This window comes from Lissotriton vulgaris, chromosome 6 (assembly GCF_964263255.1).
Source record: "Lissotriton vulgaris chromosome 6, aLisVul1.2, whole genome shotgun sequence".
Taxonomy (NCBI): Eukaryota; Metazoa; Chordata; class Amphibia; order Caudata; family Salamandridae; genus Lissotriton; species Lissotriton vulgaris.
This window is the reverse complement of record NC_141694.1, coordinates 935,014,828-935,041,561: the sequence shown is the minus strand read 5'-3', so window position 1 is coordinate 935,041,561 and position 26,734 is coordinate 935,014,828. Positions and strand designations below refer to the sequence as shown.

Here is a 26,734-nt window from a genome sequence, read left to right as displayed (position 1 = left end):
AGGAGCTGTACCCAGCCTCACTTACAACTGAATAGACTGTGTCCTGTCCCCACACAAAGGTCTGCATACTCCTGTGTAGTCAGTCTGGAGCCAGGAAAGTATGCGAGGACCTCTGTACACCTCAATGACCTGTCTTTTAAGTCTCCCCACTCAAAAGCACAACTGGGTATACATATTGGACCTCTGACACCATGACTTCAATACAATTCTGAACCTGTGAAGATTCTGTCATGAACAAGGACTGCTCTTCTGATAAAGGACTGCCACTCTGCTGGCCTACTACTTTGCTGGACTCCTGCTTTGCTGTACTGCCCTGTTGCCTGCTGTTCCCCTGCCTGGGTGAGAAGGACTGGACTTGCATCACTTGAACGTAGAGTGACTCTAAGGCATTTGTCTTCAAACTTTTTAATCCTGTGTCCCCAGTGAAAAAAAATATTACTGAGGCCTCCCTCAAAAATGTTCACAATTATTGTAATACAGTGGCAATGTTTAAATATGTATATCCATATTTAAACATTGCAGTTAAGTTCTGTTATTGTTTTAAAAAAGCAAAGCAATCAAATACACAATTGCCAAACATACTATTCTGGTCAGGCAGGCCTTACTAACGTCTAATGTATCCACAGTTTGATTATTAGTTATGGGGGTGGGGGGGTTTGAAGGATATTTGGAGTCCCTACCTGTTGGACACCTTCTCCCAGCCAGGATATAATGACAAAAGATGTTAGTGATGGCCCATTAAAGAGTGGCTTATCATTCCCCCTCTCTTAAAACAAAGCACTATTATCAGCATAATGCCTCTTTTGTTCAGAGCCTGGCACCGCACCTGGGATCACTTGAGGCCCCCCCTAGGGGGGCCCTCCACCCAGTTTTAAGACCTTTGTTCTAAGGGTTCTCTGGCTTGCTTCCTGATATGGGTCTCAAGGACATAAAAGGCTTCCAAAATACCTGCTTCTGCTCCTATACTCTGCCATTAGTGAGTCTGCCCTGACAAGTGGTACAACCCCAATCTTGGACCCTTGGAAGTGAGGCCTAAGGTTCTTGCTTCAATAAAACCCATCTATCCTCCTTCGAACCAGCGCATAGACACCTTTGCGTGTATCAGAAGTTGCGCATTGCACATGTTGGGTGGATCAGGACTGGTGCATCGCTCCTGTTGTGTGGATCATAACCAGCTCATCGGTCCTGTTGTGTGTCCAGAACCGGCATGTCGCCTTTCCTGAGTGGATGGCCCCAATGCATTGCCTTTGGAACCAGCACTGCACAAGTTCTATGCATCCTGTCGACGGTATCCTCGATGATGAATGTCCGCATTGCAGCTCTTCAGAGTCAACATGCCATGCTGCTGCATGGATAGACCTTTGTGTCACGTTCGGCTGGCCTCACTGGGTTCTTGTATCCAGCCTGCTCTCTATCTCAGTCAGCATGAGCTTTTCACTTTCTCCCGCTCTGGCTTGACCAGACATCCCAAATAAGCGATTATTGCTTCTGAGCACTACTTTACAGTTTATTCTTCAAAGATTCATACTTCAAATTATAAGTTCTACTTATTGGATCTTTGTCAGTTTGGTCTTGTTTTATTTATTCAATTTAGTTCTATTTTTATACCCTGGTGTGGAATATTGTTGTGTGGTGTTTTCACAGTTTTACTGTGTGAAGTGTTGCATAAAGACTTTACACAATACCTCTAAGTTAAAGCTGACTGCGCTGTGCCAAGCTACAATAGGGTGAGGGCAGTTTAATTTAGAGTTTGCCTGCTTCTGTTTGACATGGGCTTGTACCCCAGTCAACCTACAACCCAATTTCTAACAATAACTAAGGGCCAGATGTAGGTAAATGGCATTTACAGATTCATAAATACCGAATTTTACCAATTCAGTATTTACAAATCGGTAAATGCCATGTAGGTAAATATTCGGTAACAATTAATGAATCGTTAAGATTCGGTAATTACCGAATCGGTTTTTACCAATTCGGTAATTGCCATTGATTCCTATGGGCCTGCAATTATCGAATCGATAAATACCGATTCGGTAAAATTACCGAATTGTCAAGGGGACAGGGTGTCACTTTGATACCATGTTGCATCCCTGATTCTGGCTTGTGTGCCATGTGACACACATACATGCCCTTAGGGCATGTATGTGTACCACATGGCACAGGTGTACATGCACAGATGTGCATGTACACTGGAATTCGTTATTTACCACAAAATATTATTTCGTGGTAAATAACGAATTCTTAAGGGCCTGTGGCACTGTTTTCAGTGCCACCTACATCTAGACTTACCGATTCGGTAAATTTACCGATTCAGTATTTTACAGAATCGGTATTATTTAGGCCCCCTACATCTCAAACTCCAAATACCGGTCGGTAACGGCCGAAATCGGCCGTTACCGACTGGTATTTGGCCACCTACATCTGGCCCTAAGTGGGTTATGTGCTTGCTTATTACATTTAAGTGTGACTTGCATATTACAGGTTAAAATTTGGGCTGGGAATGTTCAGTCATTACCTGTTTTAAGGTTGATGAAATATGTCTCTATGAGTTGGTTAATAACACCTACTAATAGCTTTATTAAAGTTTAGAATGTGAGCACTTTTACTATTAAAAAAATGAGTACAACAATGAATTAAATGTTTTGGTGATTTCACGGGCAATGCCTTCATAGGTCATAGTAAGTACATGTAAGGGTGGTGATGAATTACTACAAATGACCCAGACAACTGTGGCCCTTATGTATTAAGACATTTCCCTATAGACAGTAAGTGGTTAAGTGTTTGTGATACATCAAAGCCCTGTGTTTTTTCAATGCTGTACAGTTTCAATTTATGTGAATATTTGAACGTTCTAGCATCAGTCCAGGGGTACTTTCAGTCATCTTAAAGATGACTTAGTATTTAGACCTTGAACAATGCTTACTAAACAAAAAGTTCACATTTCTGATAAACCGATGATTTTTCTTTTTATCGTAGACCAAGAAACGCAGAAGCGGAAAACAAATATTAAACCTACAAAACAAGGTAGGCCTTTTTTTATTTTGTAGCACAATGGGCCAGATGTATCAAGCTAAATTCGCAGAATTTCAGCGTTTGCAATCACGATTTAGCTGCGTACAATGTAGGAAAGAAAAACCTACTTGCAGAATAAGGAATCGCAAAATTTGCGATTCCTTATTTTGCGAATGCATTTTGAGAATCGCAATGTGCGATTCCCTAAATGATATTCTAGTAGCCAACGAAAATTGCTTTATTGCTGTAAGGATTCGCAAATTACCACCAATTTCAAGTTGGTGGTAATTTGCAATTTTCTCGAAAAAAGCATTTGTTTGTTTTTTCAAAGTGCCCTGTGGCGCACATACATGCCTTTAGGGCATGTATATGCACCACATGTGCACACATGCACATTTCAGGGGTGCAACAGGGTGTCCTTTTGGTACCCTTGCACCCTTTAAATTGGATGAGGAGTTTCAGAGTACCTATTGGGTACTCGCAAATTGCGCATGAAATTCCCATTAATTCCTACGGGCCGATCTGCCCATAGGAATGAATAGTGAAGGGATTCCTCAATTGGAAATCGCCATTTGCGCTGCGCAATCAAGGAATATTTAGGAATCGCAAAAATTATTGCGATTCCTATCTACGTACCATTTTTGAGTCCTTAATAGCGATTCTCTAAAAATTGCTATTAAAGACTAGCAAACTGCTACATCTGCCCCTATAATATCCTTTATTTGAATACCCTTTTAACTAATCGAATTTCAAGTAAACATACTGGTCAATCCATCTTACCAAGAAGAAGGAAGATAGAGTATACTAAATGTTCTTCACATTTAAATGAGAGAGAAGAGGTCAATTATTCAAATACGTGTTATACCATTGTGTATTGCTGATTCTAAATTTTCGTTTTTTAGCCTGACACCATAATGAGGTGTGTAGTCCAAATAAGCGACTAACCTCTTACAGATACAGTTACTGTATTTCTTTGTGCTTAATTTCTAAGCCTGATTCCATACTTAATGCATTTTTAGTTATCATTGTAAAATACATTGTGTGCTGTTTCTGATGTGCATTTCACTCTAGTTGGAGATTGACGACTTGGCATCCTTACTATGGTTTTCACCCTAACTTTTTGCCTTTAACCCTCCTGTTTTTGCTGTCTTTAGAACTCTGCACATGTTACTACTGCTAACCTGTGCTATAATGCTTGTACTCTCTCCTTAAAATATGGTAGAATTGGTTTACATTCAAATGGCATAATTTGGAAACCTGTATATTCCCAGAACAGTGGCACTACCTGTGCCCAGGACCTGTACATTAAATGCTACTCGTAGGCCTATAGCACTGATTGTGCCACTCACTTAAGGAGCACATTAAACATGTCTTAAACTCCCATTTCGACCTAGCAAAATAACTAAAATACATCTGTCACCCACTTGGGTAGACCCTGCACAGTGTAAAGGGTAGGGTGCAATGTATTTACTAAGTAGGACATGTTTCTTTCACTTTTACATGTCCTAGTAGTGAACAACTCTTACATTGGTGTTTCACTACAAGGCATACCTCTCCCATAGGATAACATTAGAGTTACCTTATTACATGTAATATGCTATAACTTTCAAATGGGAACAGGTGTCTTTGGAATTATAATGAAAATTCCTAACTTATGGTGAACTTGTTGGACTTTAAATGACAATTTTGAAAATGCAGCTTTAGGAATGTTGGCATGTTCCAGCCTTAGCCATTTGGTGTCTGCATCCTCTCTCTGGGTCACATGACTGGGTGTAGTTGACAATTGACCTCTGTGTATTTTTCCTAGACATCCACGCACAATAGGGAGATTAGGTGTGCCTGAATGGGCCATCACTGGTTATATAGGAGCAAAGAGCTGGGCACTGCCCCACTTACACTTCAATAGGCTGTGTCCTGCCTCCATACAAAGGACTGCATACCCCCTGTAGTTAGCCTGGTGTCAGGCAAAGAAGGTAGGGCAACTGTGAACTTTAACGGCAATCCTCTAAAAAGCAGACCAGGGATGCATATTTGGACCTCTGTCACTAACCCTTTAGTGCACTTCTTAACCTGTGGATACTCTGCCAGGGAGAAGAACTGCTGTGCTTCTGGACTGCTGCTCTGAGGGAACTGTTGCCTGCTGTGCTGACTGGCTGCCTGATGCCCTCATGTCTGGATGAGAAGAACTAGACCTGCATCTGCTGAACCCAGGACCACAAAGTGACTCGAAGAGCTGGTTGGCTGGCCTCCTGACTGCAGCCTCAGAGACTCCAAAAACCTTGAAACCAATACCTGGACTCTGCCTTCTGTGAGTCGTACCTTGCAATGTGGTTCCTCCCCAGACCTGGACCCTTGGAAGTGGGCTTGAAAGTACTCTGCCAGCTCATCTGTGGATCAAACAGAACCAACGCATCTCCATGGCACAGCGCATCTCTAGCATTGCCTTTGTTGTTCGAGTCATTGCTTTTAGAATGGACTCATCGCCTCTGCTGCGAGTGATCTACCGATGCAAGAAGTCTGCATCACCCCCATAGCCTGCATCAGAACTGCTGCCTGAGTGAAGCTTTACTGATACAGACCCCTGCATGGCATATCTCTCATTGACAGAGGCTTTGACCACAATGCAGGTTCGCGGATTGCAGCCTCACAGCTCATGTTGACTGCGTGACCAATCCTCAATGCCAGGCTTCACATTGCAAACCCTCATCAACGGGATTCTCAACAATAACCGTTCTGTTCATCTTTGGTGTGCAGCCACTGCTCCTAAGAAGCACAAATATCCTAACACTAAACTAGGACACTGCTGCAAATGGGTTGCACCCATTTACTTAGCCAGGATAGTTTGCTTTTGATCACCTGTTTTTTGGACCTTCATTAACTTAGTCTCATGGTAATTTCTTGTTAAATCAGACTGAATGTCCTTACCACCAATTATTGCCTTTTAAGATAAGGCAGCTGCAGTGCAGCTAGGGTAAGGGGCATAGGTCTGGTTAAAAGTGAACATGTTCGCACAAGTGAGTACACTGTGTGTGAAAGACAATTGTCGTGCGTAGCCTGGTAGCTGTACACAGGTAACCTGCCTGTGGCAGTTTTGAACTTCAAACTTGACTTGTCAAAATGACCCCTTTTGACAAGCCTAAACCTTCCTTTTAACCCCTTTCATGCTGATGAAGGCCCCCATCCGTCATGCACTACGGCGCTCGTGTGCTGATGAAGGCTGGGGGCCGTCATAAACCCGCCCACTCGCGATTTTGCCGCACAAGCGCAGAATCGCGGCAGCATGCAAGGGGTTAAATATGTATAGGTGCTTATAAGAAGGCCTAATTACCCATACAGGCCTGGTACATGTTACTTAAAACTAGGACATGTAAAGGTTAATGTTGAACATGTCCTTATAGTAAAATAGGCCCAAAAGCTGCTCTCGCTGTTGAAAGGCTGTCTGCTCCAAAGGGAAACATTGGGCTACATTGTTACCTTTAATAAAGTATACATTTTGGATTGATAACAGCTAGAGAAAATATTCACAGACTCATTTTGGGAATCATCCAAAATCCAATTTATTGATGCGATCAAACCTTTCTATTTATCAAGCAAAATGTGCTTAATGAAATTCACCCCAATCCTGCCTAAAGCTTGTATGCATTCAACTGTCACCTGGCAACTGGATGGCTCTGCTGGAGTGATATGTGTATTGCTCCTAAACAGAGAACAAAGGGCTTGGGTGTGTGCAGGTGCTGGCCTCCCCTTGATAGGATTTCCTGGAGGCTGTTCCCAATTAATTACACTTCAAAGGAGTCTACTCCGTCACAAGCAGATGAACCTGACACTAGTCCTGCCCCCTTCCTTTTTCCCTCTACCAAACGTGGGTCCAAAACCAGTGGGAAGTCAAAGCTGCCCCCCAGAACCAGTGTGGAGTGACAACAAGGGAGGGTTTGACAATAATCATAGCTACATATATGGGTGGATACAAGAGCTCTGACCAGAGGAAGAAGGATTCTGACATATTGTATTGTCCCAGAATGCTGCACAGGAGGTTTACCACAGGGATGAAGGAATCACATAGCATCCAGAAAATTGCCCCCAGGTACCTGGCATCTACAACATTCAACCTACACTTATAAACCCCCTACACAAGGGAGAGAAGGAGAGTAGTACCAAGGACCTGGAGGCGCTGACACCAGAATCATGGATGACTGTAAGGAGAACCTACTTGAGTTCTCCGATGGACTAAAGACTTTGCCTACTGGTGACCCCCCCAGGACTATATGGGTCTGTGGAGCTGACCCCCTTATGACCAGTTGGGGGACAACTTGGCCTCAACTGCCAACAGGTGCCCTCCAAGATCGCCATGAGTTCTGTGGAGTGCAAAGTAGAGGAGAAGATTTGTGCAGGGAGCATGCCTGTTTAGAGGCCAAGAGGTCCACTTGCGGCAAGAGCTTAGCATCTGGAGCAAAATTAGCACAAGATCAGGAAAATTGGCTGCATATTTTGTTGCCTGATTGTGTAAAAGAAAGACCCTGACACATTATTTGATTTTTTGTGAATTATTTAAAGCATATTACTGACAATAATAATCTTTTGCTAACATTGCAATGCATATATTTTTAAGAATTGTTTTTAGCGTGTGATTGTTGTTCTTACAATGTGTGATATCTTCACCAAGCCAATAAGCTTGCCTTACGTTTTGAAATGGTAACCCTGTGATCAAGGCAATAGGCACCCCCTCATATGGGGATATGGTCTGTGGTATGAGTGAGGGTATTGTGATTGTGGGGGCAAGTTCCGCTAGGCATAAAATGAAATTTCAAAATGTTACCAAAGGTGTTTTTAATCTGGTTAATGTATATGTGCCCGAATTACAGAACTAACTTATGACAAATTCCTAAACTTACTAATTTTGGTATTAACAGAAGGCATTTAGTAGTCTTAATTTAGGATTTTTTCTTAAATCAGGATTTTTTCTTAAGTTAGGATTTTGTTTTAAGTTAAATTGAAGTTTTTCCTAAGTTTGTCTTAAGTTTAATTTAAGGCAAAATCCTAACTTATGACAACATCGTAATTTCAGACAAAAACCTAATTTAGGACAAAATCTTAATTTAAGACAAAATCCTAATTTAGGACAAAAAAATCCTAATTTAAGACAAAATACGAATTTAGGACAAAATCCTAGCTTATGACAAAATCCTAATTTAAGACTACTAAATGCCTTCTGTGAATATCAAAAGTAGTAAGTATAGGATTTTGTCGTAAGTTAGTTCTGTGAATCGGCCCCCAAATTTGTAACTTGATGTTCTAATAATTAGGAGGCTGTGTGTAATAAATGTACTTCTCCTTTTTCGAAGAAAAAGCACTGAATGGACAATCATTTATTTATTGTTGTTATTGCGACCCAGTGAATAGAGATTACTACCGAACAGCACCTCCCCTGAGTAGGCCTCGAGTGCTACAATCGGATACTATGTTCTCAGTGTGAAGACAAATGTGGACCTATTACTTTTGCATGACTGGCATCCAGCTCAACTAATAATCCAATGTCTAACTGAAATGCAATCAAACCAGCTAACAACTTGCAGTGTTGTGTTCTATCTAGGACCCCGATCAATATTGTGACCTTATGCCCCTATACGGCTATAATCAATACATATCCCTATGATGGCATAAACGATCAGAGCCATATTTCAGTAACTCGTCTCTGCAGCTCATTACAGTTCATGACACAGCAGAAGCCACTTCCTTAGATTCCTAGATAACACACCGAGTTCTTTCGACAGCTCGAACCCCCAGCAACCTGGGAAAGCCCCGCTTGCTTTGTTTTGATTAGTAATAGAACTCTAACGAGCACTGTAAGAACGACCAGTTCTTAGTGACATCTTTATTGACGTCTTATGTCCAAAAACTTACGTCAAACTCGGCACCTTTCAGGTATAAATAATACCAACGTTGCCTTGAGCACACACAATGGTGGTGGTGAATACAGGAGCAGAACAGCTGTCCCTTGCAGAGCCCAGCAGATGCGAGAAGCCCACGGACGCTGCCCCTCCTCCTTGACGCGCTGAGAAAGACGCTGTCTTTTCTCCTGCCGAGAAAATCCAGCTCCGGCGTTTCCAGCCTACCCTTGCGGGTGACTGGAATATCGAGTCCTGAGAGGAGATACCAGACTTCCAGCATTCTATTCCAGAGGTACAGTGTTGACTAAACCCATAGAGAGAATTCTTGAAACAAACCCTTGGCAAAACCAACTTAACTTAAACTGCTACTTACTTACTCCCTCCCATGTATTAGGCTTAGGTCAGGTACACCGGGGTAGGCGTAGTTAGAAGCACCAGTTGAGGACGTTAGTAAAATGTATATATGAATGTATATATTTTATTCATTTTAACTATCGTATGGCTAAGAAACCATATCAATGCTTTTACAGTATTATTTCGCAATACTCCTTTTACTGTACGCACTTTTTATAATAAAAAGTCTTGCAATTGTGGCAATTCATTTCTCTTGTATGAGAAGGAAGACTATTCAATAAATAATACCTTTTATTGAAAACGCCTGTCTCTCTATTCTCTGCATACTGGTGAAAGTAATTCTGCACAACTGACTGAGTGAAATAGCTGTCTATTGTTTCACACGACTCTAGAGATTGACTCTTATTCTGAGGAGCAAAGTTGTCATGTTAATGCGGTTGTCGGAAGCTGAATCCCTTCTTGTCTGAGCCAGGGAAGCTGATCACTTCCTATTCAGTCAAGAAAGTTTCCAGTGACCTCTGAGCTAGCTGGAGCAAACCTAATAAGTCTAACATAGTCAGTAGAGACCTAGAAGACCGCACTTCTACATCTACACTACTGTTTATGTTATTCCAATGCGCAGGGCCTATAGGAAAAATAGGAACTACACTACATGGCGCCCAACGTTTGGTAAGGCGATAAAACTAACGCAAGACGTTAGAGTAACTCAGTTGTGCTTTTTTCACACAGACCCTTTCTCCCGTAAATACTCCAATAGACGTCTGGAGTGGGTGAAAGGTTAAAAATCCGCCTGAACTTAGTAGGAAGAGATTCTTATGCAGAGTTTCTGGTTTATTCAACGTTGAAGGATACAGTGTTCCAAAATATTGTGCACCTAATCTTTGTCTCCTTGGAGACCTGCTCTGCAAAACTTTCATTTATACAATGTCAGTAGAAAACAATGGGACCGCTGAAGCCGCAGTAGATGCGAATCAACGGGACACCGATGTTACAGGAATTAATGAACCGGGTGCAATTATCATCCCGGCAAATTTAAGAAAATCTATAACGTTAAAACTTATAGAAAACGGACTGACCTCACGAGGTGGTACCGTCATTTTCGTGATAGAGGCACACGAATATCGGCAGACAGAGGTATTCTATTCATGGATAAACTTTCCAGCAGCAAACGCTACAACACACGAGTTCCACTATTACAAAATGGAGGATCCACCAAATGAATACGCTCCTTTCGAGGAGATTGAAATCCCATTAAAATACCAAGAGCACCTGCTCTGGTTTGAAGGCGCCCTAAAACACAATGATCACATTACCAGGCTCGGTCCACTAGGTAGACCAGGAGCAACGTGGCCGGTTCTAGTCAGCTACACACCACATCCGGACATTGGAAAAAAGTCAAAAGAAGAACTTTAGCACAGCTAAAATTACTGATTAAAATACATAGACAGTTAGTCCAATATGTAATGCAGACTACAACAGTCCAAACAGCTGTTAATATTCCACAGCTGACCCCTCATCAGGGGAACACAAATAAAATTACACCACAGAACATACAGTCATGTCTTGGTAAAACACCCATAAAACGGGAACAAATTCCTTTCTGGTTAGCGCAGAAAATTACTCAAATAGAGGCAGTATATCCGAATACTACCCCTATTGAGAAACACAGAATTCTGACCATCTGCCTTCCAATGGGGGTCGCACCACACGTGGAGGACTGTGACACTTGGGGTACAGTCTTTGCTTCCATTTACACAAAAACACATGGTGTTCCGTCCATGGTGGTAATACCAGATGTGCTAAAACAAATTCAGAATGAATACGGTCAAGAACCTGCTTTAACTCTTGGTATGAAATTACTGAAAGACTTCAAGCAGGTCTCGGCTATATTACTAGCCAATATAAAAGGAGAAGCAGCATCTGTGGCGATCCGCCAGAAATTGAAAGAAACAGATATAACAGATCAACCAATTGAGCTTGCCAGAATCATAGAAAAATGCTATGAGGAACTAGGTAGAGATAGTTTAGGTGGGAAACCTGTAAAACCTCAACTACTCGAAAATCCTGAAAAATTATTTATTAAAAATAATCAAAATACTCCTAAAAAAAGCTGGGATGGAAATAAACAATCCACTCCCAAGGAAAAAGTTTTCCAGTCCAGAGGAAGGTCTCCTCGGCGGAGGGAAAGAACTCCAACTCGAGAACACCAGTCTCCCCAGAGGGAGCACTCTGAAAAAAGATATAACCTTAGAAATAGGGATAACTTGAAAAAACCTGATAGATATCAAAGTATTGATACACGTCCCTCTCGATCTTTTTCACAGAAATCGGAAAGAAGAGGACGGTCAGACCCAAGGGAAGAGCACACCAAGTCCAAAGACAAGGAACCTGCTCAAAGTAAAAAATTACAATTCCCAAGGAAAAAGGTAGCCAGTATTAGAGTAATCGAGCATGCCGAGAATACTGAGGACACAGCTGAAAAACAGAGAGTGGGCACAGACAATGCTAGACAGTGCAGCAGAAATCAGCATAGCTCGCAAGATCCTGATGAGTCATCTGGAGACAGTGGACACAAATGAATACATTCAAGTAGAAACTGCCGACACCAGAGTTAGCGAACCTCATATGATATACGAAATAATACTGCGTATAGAGGGAGATAAGACTAGGAAAATAAGGGGTCTATTTTGGGATAACCTCTCAAAAGGCTATGACATCCTGTTAGCTGAGAAAGATTGGCCCCCGGAGTTTGTCAGGGAGTGCCCTCATGGCGAAGAAATAATTATGCCTGCCTTCTCAAATCACATTCCAATTCACACTAAATATATATATGCAAGGAAATGGGCAGTAGCCCAGGCACCAGCATTATATAAGAATCATGTAGGATGGGATGAGGACTCTCCTCCTCACAAAATCCTGTTAAAATGTCAACCTACTGCACAAAGGCAGTACCCAATTAAGCAAGCAGCTAAAAAACAGGTCAGGGAGATTTTAGATCAACTTGAATACCAAGGGGTGATTGAAACATGCACCTCTCAAATGAACAATCCTTTGTTTCCTGTCTCCAAACCAGACGATTCATATTGTCTAGTCCTGGATTACAGACACCTTAACTCGTGTTGCAAAACGTTTGCGGTACAGAACTCGCACAGTGCGGCACTGATGAATAACATAATTCGGAAAAAAAAAACGACATTAGACATATCTAATGGGTTCTTTTGTCAAAATATTGCACCAGAAATCAGGTACTTGACCGCTTTCTCAATAATGGGGTCACAGAAACATTTCTGTAGGCTCCCACAGGGATTCAAGAACAGCCCAGGACTATTCTCAGCCAGAGTAACAGAGTTACTACAAATATATGATGATGAGGCATTATCTTATGTCGATGACATCTATCTCACAGACGACGACTTGGAGACTCACTTGAAAAGGGTGAACACCATAATACTTGGGTTCGCAGCAGAGGGTTACAAATTCAACTTTAAAAAGTCAAGAATTGCCCATCTAACAGTACTATTTTTAGGTTACGAATTATCAAGTGAAGGAAAAAGCCTGGCGGACAACTTCTTAGAAAAGTGCGCTGTACTCCAAGCACCAAGAAAAGTTCAAGTTCAAGTTCCAAAATTTGTATAGCGCACTACTCACCCATAGGGTCTCAAGGCGCTTGAGGGAGGGAGGTGCTTTACTTATCGAATATCCAAGTTTTTAGTTGCTTTCTGAATGAGAGGTGGTTCTGTGTAAGGTGGAGGTGGGTGGGGAGAGAATTCCAGGTTTTGGCCGCTAAGTAAGAGAAAGACCTTCCCCCCATGGTGGATCTGTGGATGCGCGGAATTGCGGCGAGGGCTTGATTGGATGATCGTAGTTGGCGGGAGGGGGTGTAGAAGGATAGTTGCGTGTTGAGGCATTCGGGTCCTGGGTCGTAGAGGGCTTTGTGTGCGTGGGTGAGGAGACGGAACGTTATTCTCTTGTTGACAGGGAGCCAATGGAGGTCTTTCAGGTGGCCGGAAATGTGAGCTTGCCGAGGGATTTCCAATATGAGTCTGGCTGAGGCGTTTTGGATGCGTTGGAGTTTTTTCTGTAGTTTGTCTGTGGTTCCGGCGTAAAGGGTGTTTCCGTAATCCAGTCGGCTTGTGACCAATGCGTGGGTGACCGTCTTTCTTGTTTCGGTGGGGATCCAACTGAAGATTTTTTTGAGCATGCGTAGGATGTTGAAGCATGATGATGAGACGGCGTTGACTTGCCTGGTCATCGAGAGGGAGGAGTCCAGGATGAAGGCTAGGTTACGTGCGTGGTCCGTAGGTATGGGTGCGGTTCCCAGGGCCGGTGGCCACCATGAGTCGTCCCAGGCAGAGGGGGATGGCCCTAAGATGAGGACTTCCGTTTTGTCCGAGTTTAGCTTTAAACGGCTGTTCTTCATCCACTCGGCTACTTCTTTCATTCCTTCGTGTAAGGTGGTTTTGGCGGTGTTTGGGTCTTTGGTGAGGAAGAGGATCAGCTGGGTGTCGTCTGCGTAGGAGATGATGTTAAGGTTGTGTTGGCGTGCGATGGATGCGAGGGGACTCATGTATACGTTGAAGAGGGTGGGACTGAGTGATGATCCTTGTGGTACGCCGCAGATGACTTCGGTGGCCTCTGATTTGAAAGGGGGGAGGCGGACTCTCTGGGTTCTTCCGGTGAGGAACGAGATGATCCATTCCAATGCTTTTCCTTGTATTCTGACGTTGCTGAGGCGTTGTATGAGGGTGCTATGACAGACTGTGTCGAAGGCTGCGGAGAGGTCAAGTAAGATGAGGGCAACTGTTTCTCCGTTGTCCAGTAGTGTTCGGATGTCGTCTGTTGCTGCGATGAGGGTGGTTTCGGTGCTGTGTTTGGCTCAGAAGCCGGATTGTGAAGGGTCGAGGGATTTGTTGGATTCGAGGAAGGCGGTGAGCTGACTGTTGACGGCTTTCTCAATGACTTTGGCAGGGAATGGGAGGAGCGAGATGGGGCGGTAGTTCTTAAGCTCGGTGGGGTCTGCTGTGGGTTTCTTCAGAAGGGCGCTGAGTTCGGCATGTTTCCAGTTTTCCGGGAAGGTAGCGGAGTTGAAGGAACAGTTGATGACATCGCGGAGATGGGGTGCGATGATGGAGTCTGCTTTGTTGAAAATGTGGTGGGGACATGGGTCGGTTGGCGATCCTGAGTGGATGGAATTCATTAGGCGGATGGTGTCTTCGGTGGTGATTGGGTTCCAGGCGCAAAGGTTGTTAGGGTGTGGTTTTGGTTCGGTTTTCAAAGCTGTTATGTATTTCGGCGATTTTGTTGTGGAAGAATGAGGATAGAGAGTCACAGAGGTCTTGGGAGGGAGTGATGTCGTTGGTGCCGGCGGTGGGTTTAGTAAATTCTTTGACGATGTTGAATAGTTCCTTGCTGTTTTGGGCATTGTTGTCAAGTCGATCCTTGAATGCTGATTTCCTGGTGGAACGGATCAGTTGGTGGTGTTTGCGGGTGGCGTTCTTGAAGGTGGCTAGGTTGTCAGTGGTTGGGTTTTTTGTCCAGGTTTTCTCGAGAGTACGACAGAACTTCTTGGATTTCTTAAGGTCATCGTTGAACCAGGGGGCTTTTTTGCTACCTTGCTTGATTAGATGGTTTTTCAAGGGTGCTAGTTCGTCGGTGCTGTGGGTGATCCATTGTGTGAGGTTAGTGGCTGCTTGGTTTGGGTCCGATGATTTGGCAGGGGGGTTTTGGCGAAGGGATGTGAAGAGCTGGTCGGTGGTGATTTTGTTCCAATTTATTCGAGGAATAGGTTGTGTGGGGTTGTGGGTCGTGGACTTTTTGTAGTTGAAGTGAACGCAGCTGTGGTCCGTCCAATGGAGCGCTGTGGTGTGATCGAAGGAGATGTGCTTGCTGGAGGTGAAGATAGGGTCGAGCGTGTGTCCGGCAAAGTGGGTGGGGGTGTCAACAAGTTGTTTGAGTCCGAGATTGGCCAGGTTGTCCAGAAGGGTGGTGGTGTTGCTGTCGTTTTTCTTTTCCAGGTGGAAGTTGAGGTCTCCCAGTAGAATGTAGTTCTCGGAAGGGAGGGCATGTGGGCTGATGAAGTCAGTGATGTCTTCGCTGAATTGTGTGCGGGGTCCTGGTGGTCTGTAGATGAGGGTGCCTCTGAGTGTGGTTTTGGGGTCGGTGTGAATCTGGAAGTGAAGGTGTTCGGCGGTAGTGAGGTTATCGTCGGAACTGGTCGTGATGCGGATGGTGTTCTTATGGACGATGGCGATGCCTCCTCCTGTTTGGTTAGTGCGATCTTTTCGGATGATCTTGTAGGCGTCCTGGATGGCTATGGCGATGTTGGGCGCTGATGAGGCGTTCATCCATGTTTCTGTAAGGAAGGCGACGTCCGGCGTTGTAGTGTTGAGTAGGTTCCAGAGTTCAATGGAGTGTCTGTAGACTGAGCGGGTGTTGAGCAGGATGCACTTTAGGTGGTTAGTGTCGGAGCTCTGTTTGGAGTTTGTGGATTTTGTGTGGGTCCTGATGCAGTCGAACTTGCAGGAGTGGCAGGTGAAGGGTCCATGTGTGAGTCCTGGGGCGGCTTGGTAGCAGGCTGGGAGACGGCGGAGTTGAGTGCAGAGAGGGTAGCGGAATCGTACGTTATGCGGGAGGAGTGGACTTTGCGGGGACCAGGGGGTTTGGCGCTGGCGCGGTCCAGGCGCGGACGGGCATAGACGGGCTTACCTTTGGCGCACCTTCGGCGCGCATGGGGCGCGACCGCTGCACGTGAACGCTGCGCGCAAAAGCATCTGTCATAAGTGGATAGTGGAGGGGGGAGGGGCGAGGGAGGAGCAGCTGGGAGGCGGGAGCGGGGTGGAGGGCCAGGCAGGGAGGCACAACAACAAACAACAAAATGGCTGCAAGCCAAAAGCGAAACAGGATTGGGGCACAATGTAATTAAACACAATCAAAACGGCAGTGGCACCGGCACAGTCAGGCACAAATGATTGATTCAGGCAAGGGAAATATCAATGACAATGGAAATATCGTCAAAGCGCACTTACGCAATATAGCGCTACTATGCAAATATATTAAGCGATCAGGCACTTATAATAGTGGGAGCAATGCGAGCAAGCACACAGCAATTTGGCAGTATAGCGCTACGATACCACGAGCGCCGAGCAGACCAGGGAGCAGAGAGGAGCAACCGAAGAACTTACAATCAATTCTAGGCTTCCTGAATTTCGGAAGAACTTACATTCTAAATTATGCGGAGAGGGTTAAACCTCTCTATGAATTAATTAAACCTGATTTTAAACCAATCAACTGGACTCAAAAACACACAGAAATTTTGAGATCACTGCAAACAGACATGTTAGCAAAAACAAAATTAGAAACACGTGACAACACACGCAACCTTGTAATCCGGGTCATCCCAGGAAGATGCGGATTCACGTACCTGACCTCTAATGAGGGAGAAACGGTACCAATAGCTTACAAATCTCATTTGTACACACAAGCAGAAAAAACATTCAGTCTCACAGGAAATACTGTGAAGGCAGTGTAAACTGCTATAGCGAAAGAAAGAGAACTAGCACAAGGCAAAAGGATCACTATTCTCACAGCAGAATCCACCTTTGAGGCACTATTCAGCCCAGTAAACCTGCCTACAGTGTCACTGGATCCGAAATGGATACAGTGGGAAAATTCTCTTGCTGCAGAAGACGTGAAATACTATTTCGCCCCGCACATGAAAAAACGGAATGATTTAAATTATGAAAAAGAATATCCTCTACCAATCAAAATTCTCCCTCTCCAACAGTACTCCTGTATAATCTATACAGACAGATGTGTACAACATTACAATGTAGAAAATAAATCCTACGATGCAGCCTGCGCAATTGTTAAAGGTCGCTGGCTCTGCGGTAAATTCAGACCGAAAATAACAAAAACTGAATCACTGAGAAAATGTTCGGCTCAGCGAGCTGAAATCAGATCTTTAAAGATGGCACTTGAAAATGCCGAACGTGAATTCCCGACACTAATTGTGTGCGATTCGCATTTTTGCGTCAATTCTTACAATAATGATTTGCAGAACTGGGTTCAAAATGATTACAAAGATGACACTAGTGCCACAATCAAGCATAAGATGCTTTGAAAACAAGCAGTTCTTTTACAGAAAGAACTACAAAAGACTCACGTGATACACACTCTGAGTCATCAACGTGATGGCGTTCACGTTGCAGGGAATTCATTGGCTAAGACAGCCATAGCGGAAGCAACTAAACCGGCTTCCGTAGCCACAAAAAAGCGTTGAGATAAATACATAGACGGGGAAACCATGCTGGCTGTAAAAACGTCCTTAAAAGGCAACTGTGCAGCACTACCCGTGAACTATCCACTCAATTATGCATACGTAATTGATGCAAACTCCGTTCCTTTTGCTCGAATTCCTGGAGTGGGGGATTGCGTCATTCCAAACACGAATCGGAGAAAGTTACTAATAGCAGACGCACACATGGGTGAAGGTCCAAGGCACAAACAGATGAAGGAATCTCTGACCGAATTGCAATCAGTATACTGGTGGCCGGAGATGAGCCTGCACCACTATAAATATGTAAAGAACTGTCCGGACTGCGACACAGATCGCAGCAGCGAGTCAAGCGGAGTAATGCCATGGCCTTGTATGTAGGTAGCATAATGCTGTCTATACGCAATCCAGCGTCCTATTAATTGTTTAAGACTCGATTCACTTAAAAAATGTGGCCCCAGCGCTCGGCTGACGCCAAAACTGTTATAAAAGATCTGCGAGTCTTTATCGGCACATACGCAATTGCCATGTTTCATTCTGACCAGGGTCCTGCTTTTAGCTCTCCAGCTTATAAGGAGGCTATGGCCAGTATGGGCATTGGGTTGCGATTCTCTTGTCCATTTCACCCTGAGGGAAACAGTGTAGTGGAAAGAGAAAACCGAGACATAAAGCAATCTATAACAGCGAGGGTATTAGGTTCGGGTGATGGGTGGGTCAAACATTTAATAAGTGTCCAACGTAGTCTTAATAATTTGCCAAGAAGTTCTCTAAAAGGTTTCAGCCCATACGAACTATTGTTCAGAACTAGAATGTATATTCAGGATCTTGATAGTCAGGCTTCAGTGGTAAAAGATAAAAATAAAGACTTTGACATCAAAGATCGTTTGGCTGCTTTACAGGACTTGAATGAAACAAGAAAATCCTTAAGCAACATAAAATTAAAGCAACAGCCAGCTACCACTGAAGACACACCACCTGTCCCAGCAAGACCTGTCTGGATTCCAGAAATTGGGGATCTGGTCAGAGAAAAAATAGTGACGAAGAAGGAATTTGGGCCTTCTTACAGAAAAGCAGTACCTGTCTTAGCAATCAACGGAACAAGATCAGTAGTACTACCGCCCCTTGCTGGTAAAAAGGAGAACCGAGTTGTATCAATCGACCTGGTAAAACCACAATCGTGTGGCCTATAATCAACAGTAGGCCAAGTGGACTCCCAAGAAATAACAGAATACCCAAATTAGCAACAATCCAAGAGGTTCAAACTGAAAGACTAATTACATTTGATAAATCTACAGTACACAGAGAAGGACTATGCAATAATGCCATGGAACTCGTGCCTCTTGAAACACAGATTGAAACAGTTCGTCATGAAACTCCAGTCTACAATGATTTTGCATCAGAATGTGCTAATGAAAAGCAAATGGAGAAAACAATTCCAACAATTGACAGAACTGCCTCTGGTTACTTCATCAATTTAGATAACTTTTCTGAAGATCAAAGCGACCCTGAAGTGATTCCAGAAACAAAGACTTTTAAAGAAAAAGCGACAGAACTCTTGCATCAACTCAAAGAAACTTATCTTATTTCTCCATGGTTAGAGTTTTGGTTTGGGCTAGGTGTATTTTTCCTCCTACTCTGGCTCATCATGATACTTTGTCTGGGAAAATTCATTGAGGGAAAATACAGTTCAATGGACACAGCAAGTCAGAACATCAACTTAGTTCTAAAACCTCACAAATCATCCCAGGTGAAAAAAAGAGGACTATCATCAGTAAATGTCACAGCCATTGCAATACCCGGCCGGGTAGTGTGGGACAAGACTGACTATGAAGTATATGGCCCGGTCGATATCTTGAAATATCCTCACCAGTTCAAGGTTTCATTAAGTGACTTTGTAAAACCAAGTACATTCTCTGATGATTGGGATTTTGAAAGTATAAATAATATGATGTCGGATTTAGTGTTGTCAGCAAAATTTACAGAACATGATTATTTACAAGGTTCATCTAATCATGAACCGATGTACTGTTTTTCACATTACGCAGACCATTACTTACATAAATCTGCTCAACCTAGAAATGTTTTTAAATATAACCAATGGGAACATTGTGCTACTCCACCCAAAAGCAGTTCAAAAACGTTTTATGAGAAATTCCAATACTTCTCAGGGTTTAACACAAGTAATGCTGAAACATTTTATTATAAACTGTTGGATAAGACAGGGACGAAAACCATGCTGGCAAATACTAAATTGATATATTCAGAAGCATTTTATGAAAAAATGAGGACATTTGGTTTTGATTTCTGGAAAAAAAATCATTGAAACAAAAACAATCTGGGGTACAAAAGATTGGCAGGTACAAGGCCTAGAAGCATTATTTCGAGCCTGCATGATCCCAGAACAAATAATGTTCTTAAATGACACAATTCACCAAACAACCTGTCTTGGCCTAGCTAAGATTAAGGACCTAAACAAACCGTCTAACCCAAAACCAAAACCTGGGAATACTACCACAGATATTGAAATAGACGTATCAAAAATTTTACATCTAAACAGAACACATCCTGATTGGAAAAAGTGGTTAATCTGGCCTACTGACACGAATAACTGTCAAGATAGATTCCTGAACAAAACACAGGGGTTAAAAATGACCAGACCAGACCCTAGATACTCCCAGAGACAACATCCAGGGATAGTAACAACATACAGTGTAGGGAAACTGTGCCTTGAATGGCTAGAAACATCCACACTGGCAGAAATTAAGCAACATTTATCTTTACTTAAAGATGGTGCTGACTTGCGCAATTTCATTATGGGGCCATGCAAACAGCGTCAAAAACGTTTCATAGCGGCAAGTGTATATGCGGCATACAACGAGGCATGGAAAGTAATGCAAATTGAAACAGCAGAAAAAATACGAGAAATTGATCGTATTAATTTGGAAAAATCACTTTCGGTCGTGGACAATGGGTTAATGACTCTGTCCTCCAGAATATATTCACTGGACAGTATTGTATCATCTGCCATCGCTATAATAGATAAAGACTTGCTAATGTTACAACATGGCCAGTCCCAATTACGTTCTATTGTACAGCTAGGCTGGACGCTGCAAAATATTCGTTCAGGCTATGTGCCATGGCATCTAATCAACACAACGTCATTGTTTTCCATCTTTAACCTTACTGATAAACAAATCAGTTTGGCACAGAAAGGAGCAGACTATACAATCCTGAGCATCGAAAAACTTGAGAGATTACCATTGACAATGTCAGAAACACCTGTCATTGAATGGATAATACACGGGATTATCACAATTCCGATAACAACTTTCCGATTTAAAAATTGCCTTGAGTATATACCAACAGGCCAGTATGAAAGGTTGGGAAAAGGGTACATTAAGTCATCATGGAAATTACCATATACACACACATGCTACAGTGACTACAACAAAAATGTATTTCTTAGTGGTGTAAATTGCAAACATTCACTAAGCGGTATACTTTTGTGCCAGGGTATTAATTTACATGGGGCCTGTGAAGGGACTTCAAACAACCTTTCATGCCACCAGCACGTCACACCTGCAACACAGATAGAGCCCTTCTTTAGGCAAATTTCTAACGGGAGTTACATTCTAATCACGGATCCCAGCTGTTGTGGCTTGGTGCCAGGGAAAGCATATCTCGTAAGCGTGACTTCCATGGTCACTTGCTGTATGCAAGCATTGTTTCCAAACGGCCCTGGAGATTTCAAAACTCCGATTTGGCCTCCTTTGAATGTCTCTTCTATACGAATTAATACTTTAAGCAGAATGAAGTCTGTGCTTTTACAGACAACAGTGCCCATCACGTCATCAAAAGAGACGTATGATCTCCAAGTTGCAAGGACAGCATCGGAGATACATGAACTTTTATCAACAAATTGCCCGTGCATTTCACAGAAATGCTAAGCCGAATCCTAAATATGTCGGATGCCATTGGCATCTCAAACGTATTTAAGACAATTTTTTCGGGAGTGTTAACACCATTCAAAGCAATTCTGGGCATTATTCCCAATTTTGTCCATTCAGTCTTTGGCGGCATACCACTAATTTTGGGACTTGTAGCAGGCATTTTATTTTTGACCCTCCTGCTCCGATATGGCAAGCCAAAACACAGACATGACTCCGGCAAGGATGGAAGAAACGATCCTAGCAATACGCTACCGGGACCGCATAACTAGAGTCCTTGGATTGGCCCGGCTGATAGATCTGAACATGACCTGGTTTCTTTCATTCAGACCTATATGGCAGACCTGCATCTTACCTGTGCTTCGATGTATGCTATGCGGAGAAGAACGCGTGTTAGACACCTGTCTTGCACTACCATCAGCAGTACCAATGGATATCGATACTTTGCTAAGTCCTGTAACGGCTCATGCATTGTGTTGTCCCCAGCAGCTACCAATCCTGATGACGGCATTCGTTGAGACTCCTGCGCTACGACTAGGTGGCGGCAGTGAAGCGGTAAATGAAAGCAACATCACCCAGGTACGGCCTTCTGTGAGCATTGCTGATCCAGACATCGATGAGACCAATCATTCTCACAACTGCCAGGTTACTGCTCTATCGAACCTGATCGAACTGTCACCTGAATATGTAGACCTATTCTTCGAGAGCCTGTCTGATATGATGTTCTCCCCTGAACAGAAACAATAACTTTTAGAATAACATTCCGGCGCACAGCGTTCCCATGAACTCTGAATTCGGCCTTCAGTTTTGATCAACAAAAACTACTGAAAAGCGTTTGGAACTCTATTCCCCCGTTCACCATGAATTATTTTTTTTTTAATCGGACACTTTTCAAAATATTTACCTTTTTTTCTGGCACAAATACTTTTGCTTAAAGTAGAACTATTCATAAAGAACAGAACTTCTATTTTTAGTAGATCTAGAGACAAAAAACTTTACCTCGGCCTCTAGCACAATTCACAGCAAATTGTATTTATATGTGATGAAATAGTCTCGCCCTTCTTTTCTGTATTAAGAGACATTTCATGTGTAATTTTTTGCAAAATCGTTCAAGTGATAACATATGCAATAATTTTTGAATGATTACTATGCTTAAAAATGTACAGTACCTATATTTTCATGTATTTCATATACGCCATTTCAAATGCAATATGTATTTTGGGGTGGGTAGGAATACACGCGCATCTTATTGCTTTAGTTTTTAGTATTTTGATGGACATAAATTCGTGGAGTGGGTGTTGTGTTCTATCTAGGACCCCGATCAATATTGTGACCTTATGCCCCTATACGGCTATAATCAATACATATCCCTATGATGGCATAAACGATCAGAGCCATATTTCAGTAACTCGCCTCTGCAGCTCATTACAGTACATGACACAGCAGAAGCCACTTCCTTAGATTCCTAGATAACACACCGAGTTCTTTCGACAGCTCTAACCCCGAGCAACCTGGGAAAGCCCCGCTTGCTTTGTTTTGTTTAGTAATAGAACTCTAACGAGCACTGTAAGAACGACCAGTTCTTAGTGACATCTTTATTAACGTCTTATGTCCAAAAACTTACGTCAAACTGGGCACCTTTCATGTATAAATAATACCAACGTTGCCTTGAGCACACACGATGGTGGTGGTGAATACAGGAGCAGAACAGCTGTCCCTTGCAGAGCCCAGCAGATGCGAGAAGCCCACGGACGCTGCCCCTCCTCCTCCTTGACGCGCTGAGAAAGACGCTGTCTTTTCTCCTGCCGAGAAAATCCAGCTCCGGCGTTTCCAGCCTACCCTTGCGGGTGACTGGAATATCGAGTCCTGAGAGGAGATACCAGACCTCCAGCATTCTATTCCAGAGGTACAGTGTTGACTAAACCCTTAGAGAGAATTCTTGAAGCAAACCCTTGGCAAAACCAACTTAACTTAAACTGCTACTTACTTACTCGCTCCCATGTATTAGGCTTAGGTCAGGTACACCGGGGTAGGTGTAGTTAGAAGCACCAGTTGAGGACGTTAGTAAAATGTATATATGAATGTATATATTTTATTCATTTTAACTATCGTATGGCTAAGAAACCATATCAATGCTTTTACAGTATTATTTCGCAATACTCCTTTTACTGTACGCACTTTTTATAATAACAAGTCTTGCAATTGTGGCAATTCATTTCTCTTGTATGAGAAGGAAGACTGTTCAATAAATAATACCTTTTATTGAAAACGCCTGTCTCTCTATTCTCTGCATACTGGTGAAAGTAATTCTGCACAACTGACTGAGTGAAATAGCTGTCTATTGTTTCACACGACTCTAGAGATTGACTCTTATTCTGAGGAGCAAAGTTGTCATGTTAATGCGGTTGTCGGAAGCTGAATCCCTTCTTGTCTGAGCCAGGGAAGCTGATCACTTCATATTCAGTCAAGAAAGTTTCCAGTGACCTCTGAGCTAGCTGGCGCAAACCTAAATTAAGTCTAACATAGTCAGTAGAGACCTAGAAGACCGCACTTCTACATCTACACTACTGTTTATGTTATTCCAATGCGCAGGGCCTATAGGCAAAATAGGAACTACACTACAGCAGGTGCAGTTTATGTTTTTCATTGTCATTGGCATTATGGGCCTTACAGTTGTTATATTTTTTCTCATCATTTTAGAACGCATCTTATGCAAATCCTGAGTACATTTTGGTCTAGTTGATGTTTGTCTGAAGAATGCTGAAGAACAGCAAGATTGGTCCGAAAGCAGTTCAATTTAATTTTACAGTACAATACCACAGTACCTACATAACAACATTCTTTCTGTGGGGTTATATTTCACCATCAGTGCATAGTTCCTGTCCTGGAAAGTTATATACTTTTTTATCCACACACTAAAATGGGCTTACGCATTCCAGCACATGGCTAATATCCTGTAGCTGTAGTTCATGAGTCTCTTTGCCCTTGGCTTAATGTGCTTTGCATATCAATTTTTTTTTTATTTTCTTTGTAAAATTAAGGAGGTCATTTTATTGCATAATAAATGAAAACCATTGCATAGACAACAATAAACAACACCACTAACCTTTATAAATATGACATAATCTTCACAAACAGTTTAGTTAAAGAGGGTTGACAACTGTCAATAAATGATTGCTTGATTTTCAGATTATTCTGTCCCGTTGAACTGCCTGGCTGCTTCTAAGAAATAGTTCACAACTCTAAAAAGAAGACATGGAATATCACAGTTTAAGAAAACAAAGTGCTTTCTGACAAGTGGGAATATTGCAATTCAAGATGAGAGGCTTTACCCCACAGCATCTTTCTTCAATTACTGATTTGCAGATGCATAATATATGGCATAATGCTTCATTCATGGAAAGACTAAGGATCTTATTTAAAGTTTGTTGGATGGGATACTTCTTTAAAACATGATGGATATCTGATCTGTCTGTAATGCAGTTGTAATATGGTGGATGTGATTTTCGTCACATTTGTGACAGAGTACTCCATCTACCAAACTCTAAATAAGGTCCTAAATCTGAACTTTCTTTATCCTCTTTGGGGTTATTTTTCTAATTCAAGTATGGGACTTTGAAGAAAATGAAGACAAATGATTTTATGCTGCTGTTGATGGAATTAAAACTCATTTAAAATGCTAAATGGAGTGTGGCTTACTGCTGATTTTAAGGACTTCCAGCTTGATTTCCTATCTGGAATGTACTAAAATGTGTGAGGTAAAACTAGTCACACTGTATTCACAAAATGCATTGGGATTTTCCAAACTGACCTATGTACTAATAGTTTGGTTCATTAAGCACAGAACAGTAGTGGGTCACAACTTGACCTACCTCATTAATATCAACACTCATGAGATAGGTAGCATATTGCGATTGGCCATAATCACAGGGATGGTGGCTTAGTATTGTCAGCAGACCACCATTACTGTGATTGCTTTTAAATAAAGCAATCTTTTAGCCCATGTTCTTAAAGGGAAAATGGGATGCGCAACATTTACAAAAGGGAACGGATTCTTTGGAGAATCATTCCCAATTGAGAATAACTTACTACGTACTGTGAGGAACGGCATTTGGAAGGGATGCCTTTAACATGCCCTTCGAAATAGTTATTCCTAATAGTTTTGTAAACCCAAAAATGATTCAGGAAACCATTTCAGAATTGGTAAAATGTGTTTAGTACACACAAAAAAGAATTTTCACATTTACTAAACCGCTGATTGACAGAATCAGAAGGTTTGCAAATGTGGAACCTCTTTGTACATGAGGCTCAAAATGGCATACATTAATATGAGAGAGCATCCCTAGTAAATCGTGTCTTCTAAAGACAAACCAAAGTATCAGTTGCCACTGACTCATTGAGTGTAAAATACTTAGGATATTGTTATAAATACTACACTATACTTTGTCCTACCACTGATTGAATTACCCTGGAAAAAACTTCAAACCCATAAGTATAAGACAGAACTAAGAATTTATCACTCCAATAACAGAGTTGTCTAACAAGCCTTCCAAACTCGCATGCAAACTACAATGAGCTTAAATTAGTGAGGGCCAGCTCTTTTTGAGCTTTACCAGATAGCATCTTGGTTTAACTAGAAAGCACCAACAGATTCCCAAATATTTGCATGTGACTGTACTATGTAGAACTTCGAAATAAAAATTAGTCTCTGGTTCACCAGCTTTCCCAAGTCTTTAAACCTTTTGGAAATTCTATATTCTTTGAATTATTTTTATTCAATGTCAAATTACTGCCTTGTTTATAGAAGTCTAATTAATAAAGAGTACTTTGAAGCCCTGCAAAGGTGTAATCCAAAATTGCACTATCAAACAGAAAGTGTATCACTTCTAGAAGCTGTCCCTTCAATATAGGGGAAAAGCTTTGACTCTGGCTTGTGAGGGTCCCAAGTACAATGCATTAGATGTGAAACACGCCCTTGCTTTGAGCCCTTGTTGGGGTAAATATGGTCTGACAGAGATAGCCCATTGCCAGTTTTTATTTGTACTCAGCTTCCAGTAGCCTGCCTAGCTCTGTGAAATCTATTATCCATTCCCTAATCCAGCAATTGTTTTTCAAAGCAACCTCTATCCATGTCGCCACGTGGTCAGTGAAACATGTACACAGCTTGGATCCTTAGAAGTGGCCTTATTGGTAAGCACGAAGTTAAGTTGTGGTCATTGGAATCCAGAAGCGTGTTTTCCTGCGGGTAGCAAGTATCCCAC

The 26,734-nt window shown here is 42.4% G+C and overlaps 1 protein-coding gene across 50 annotated transcripts in view; it reads left to right on the top strand.

Annotated features, from left to right (window-relative positions):
* Positions 1 to 26,734, top strand: part of LOC147708230 (uncharacterized) — a 2,035,583-nt gene that overhangs the window by 1,529,286 nt on the left and 479,563 nt on the right. For 48 of the 50 annotated variants that reach the window (XM_086926979.1, XM_086926974.1, XM_086926953.1 and 45 more), the window contains one exon: positions 2,977 to 3,024. The exons of the other annotated variants lie outside the window; for them this stretch is intronic. In XM_086926979.1, the coding sequence (XP_086783105.1) occupies positions 2,977 to 3,024 (48 nt within the window). The remainder of the gene's footprint in view (positions 1 to 2,976; positions 3,025 to 26,734) is intronic. 50 annotated transcript variants of the gene reach the window in all.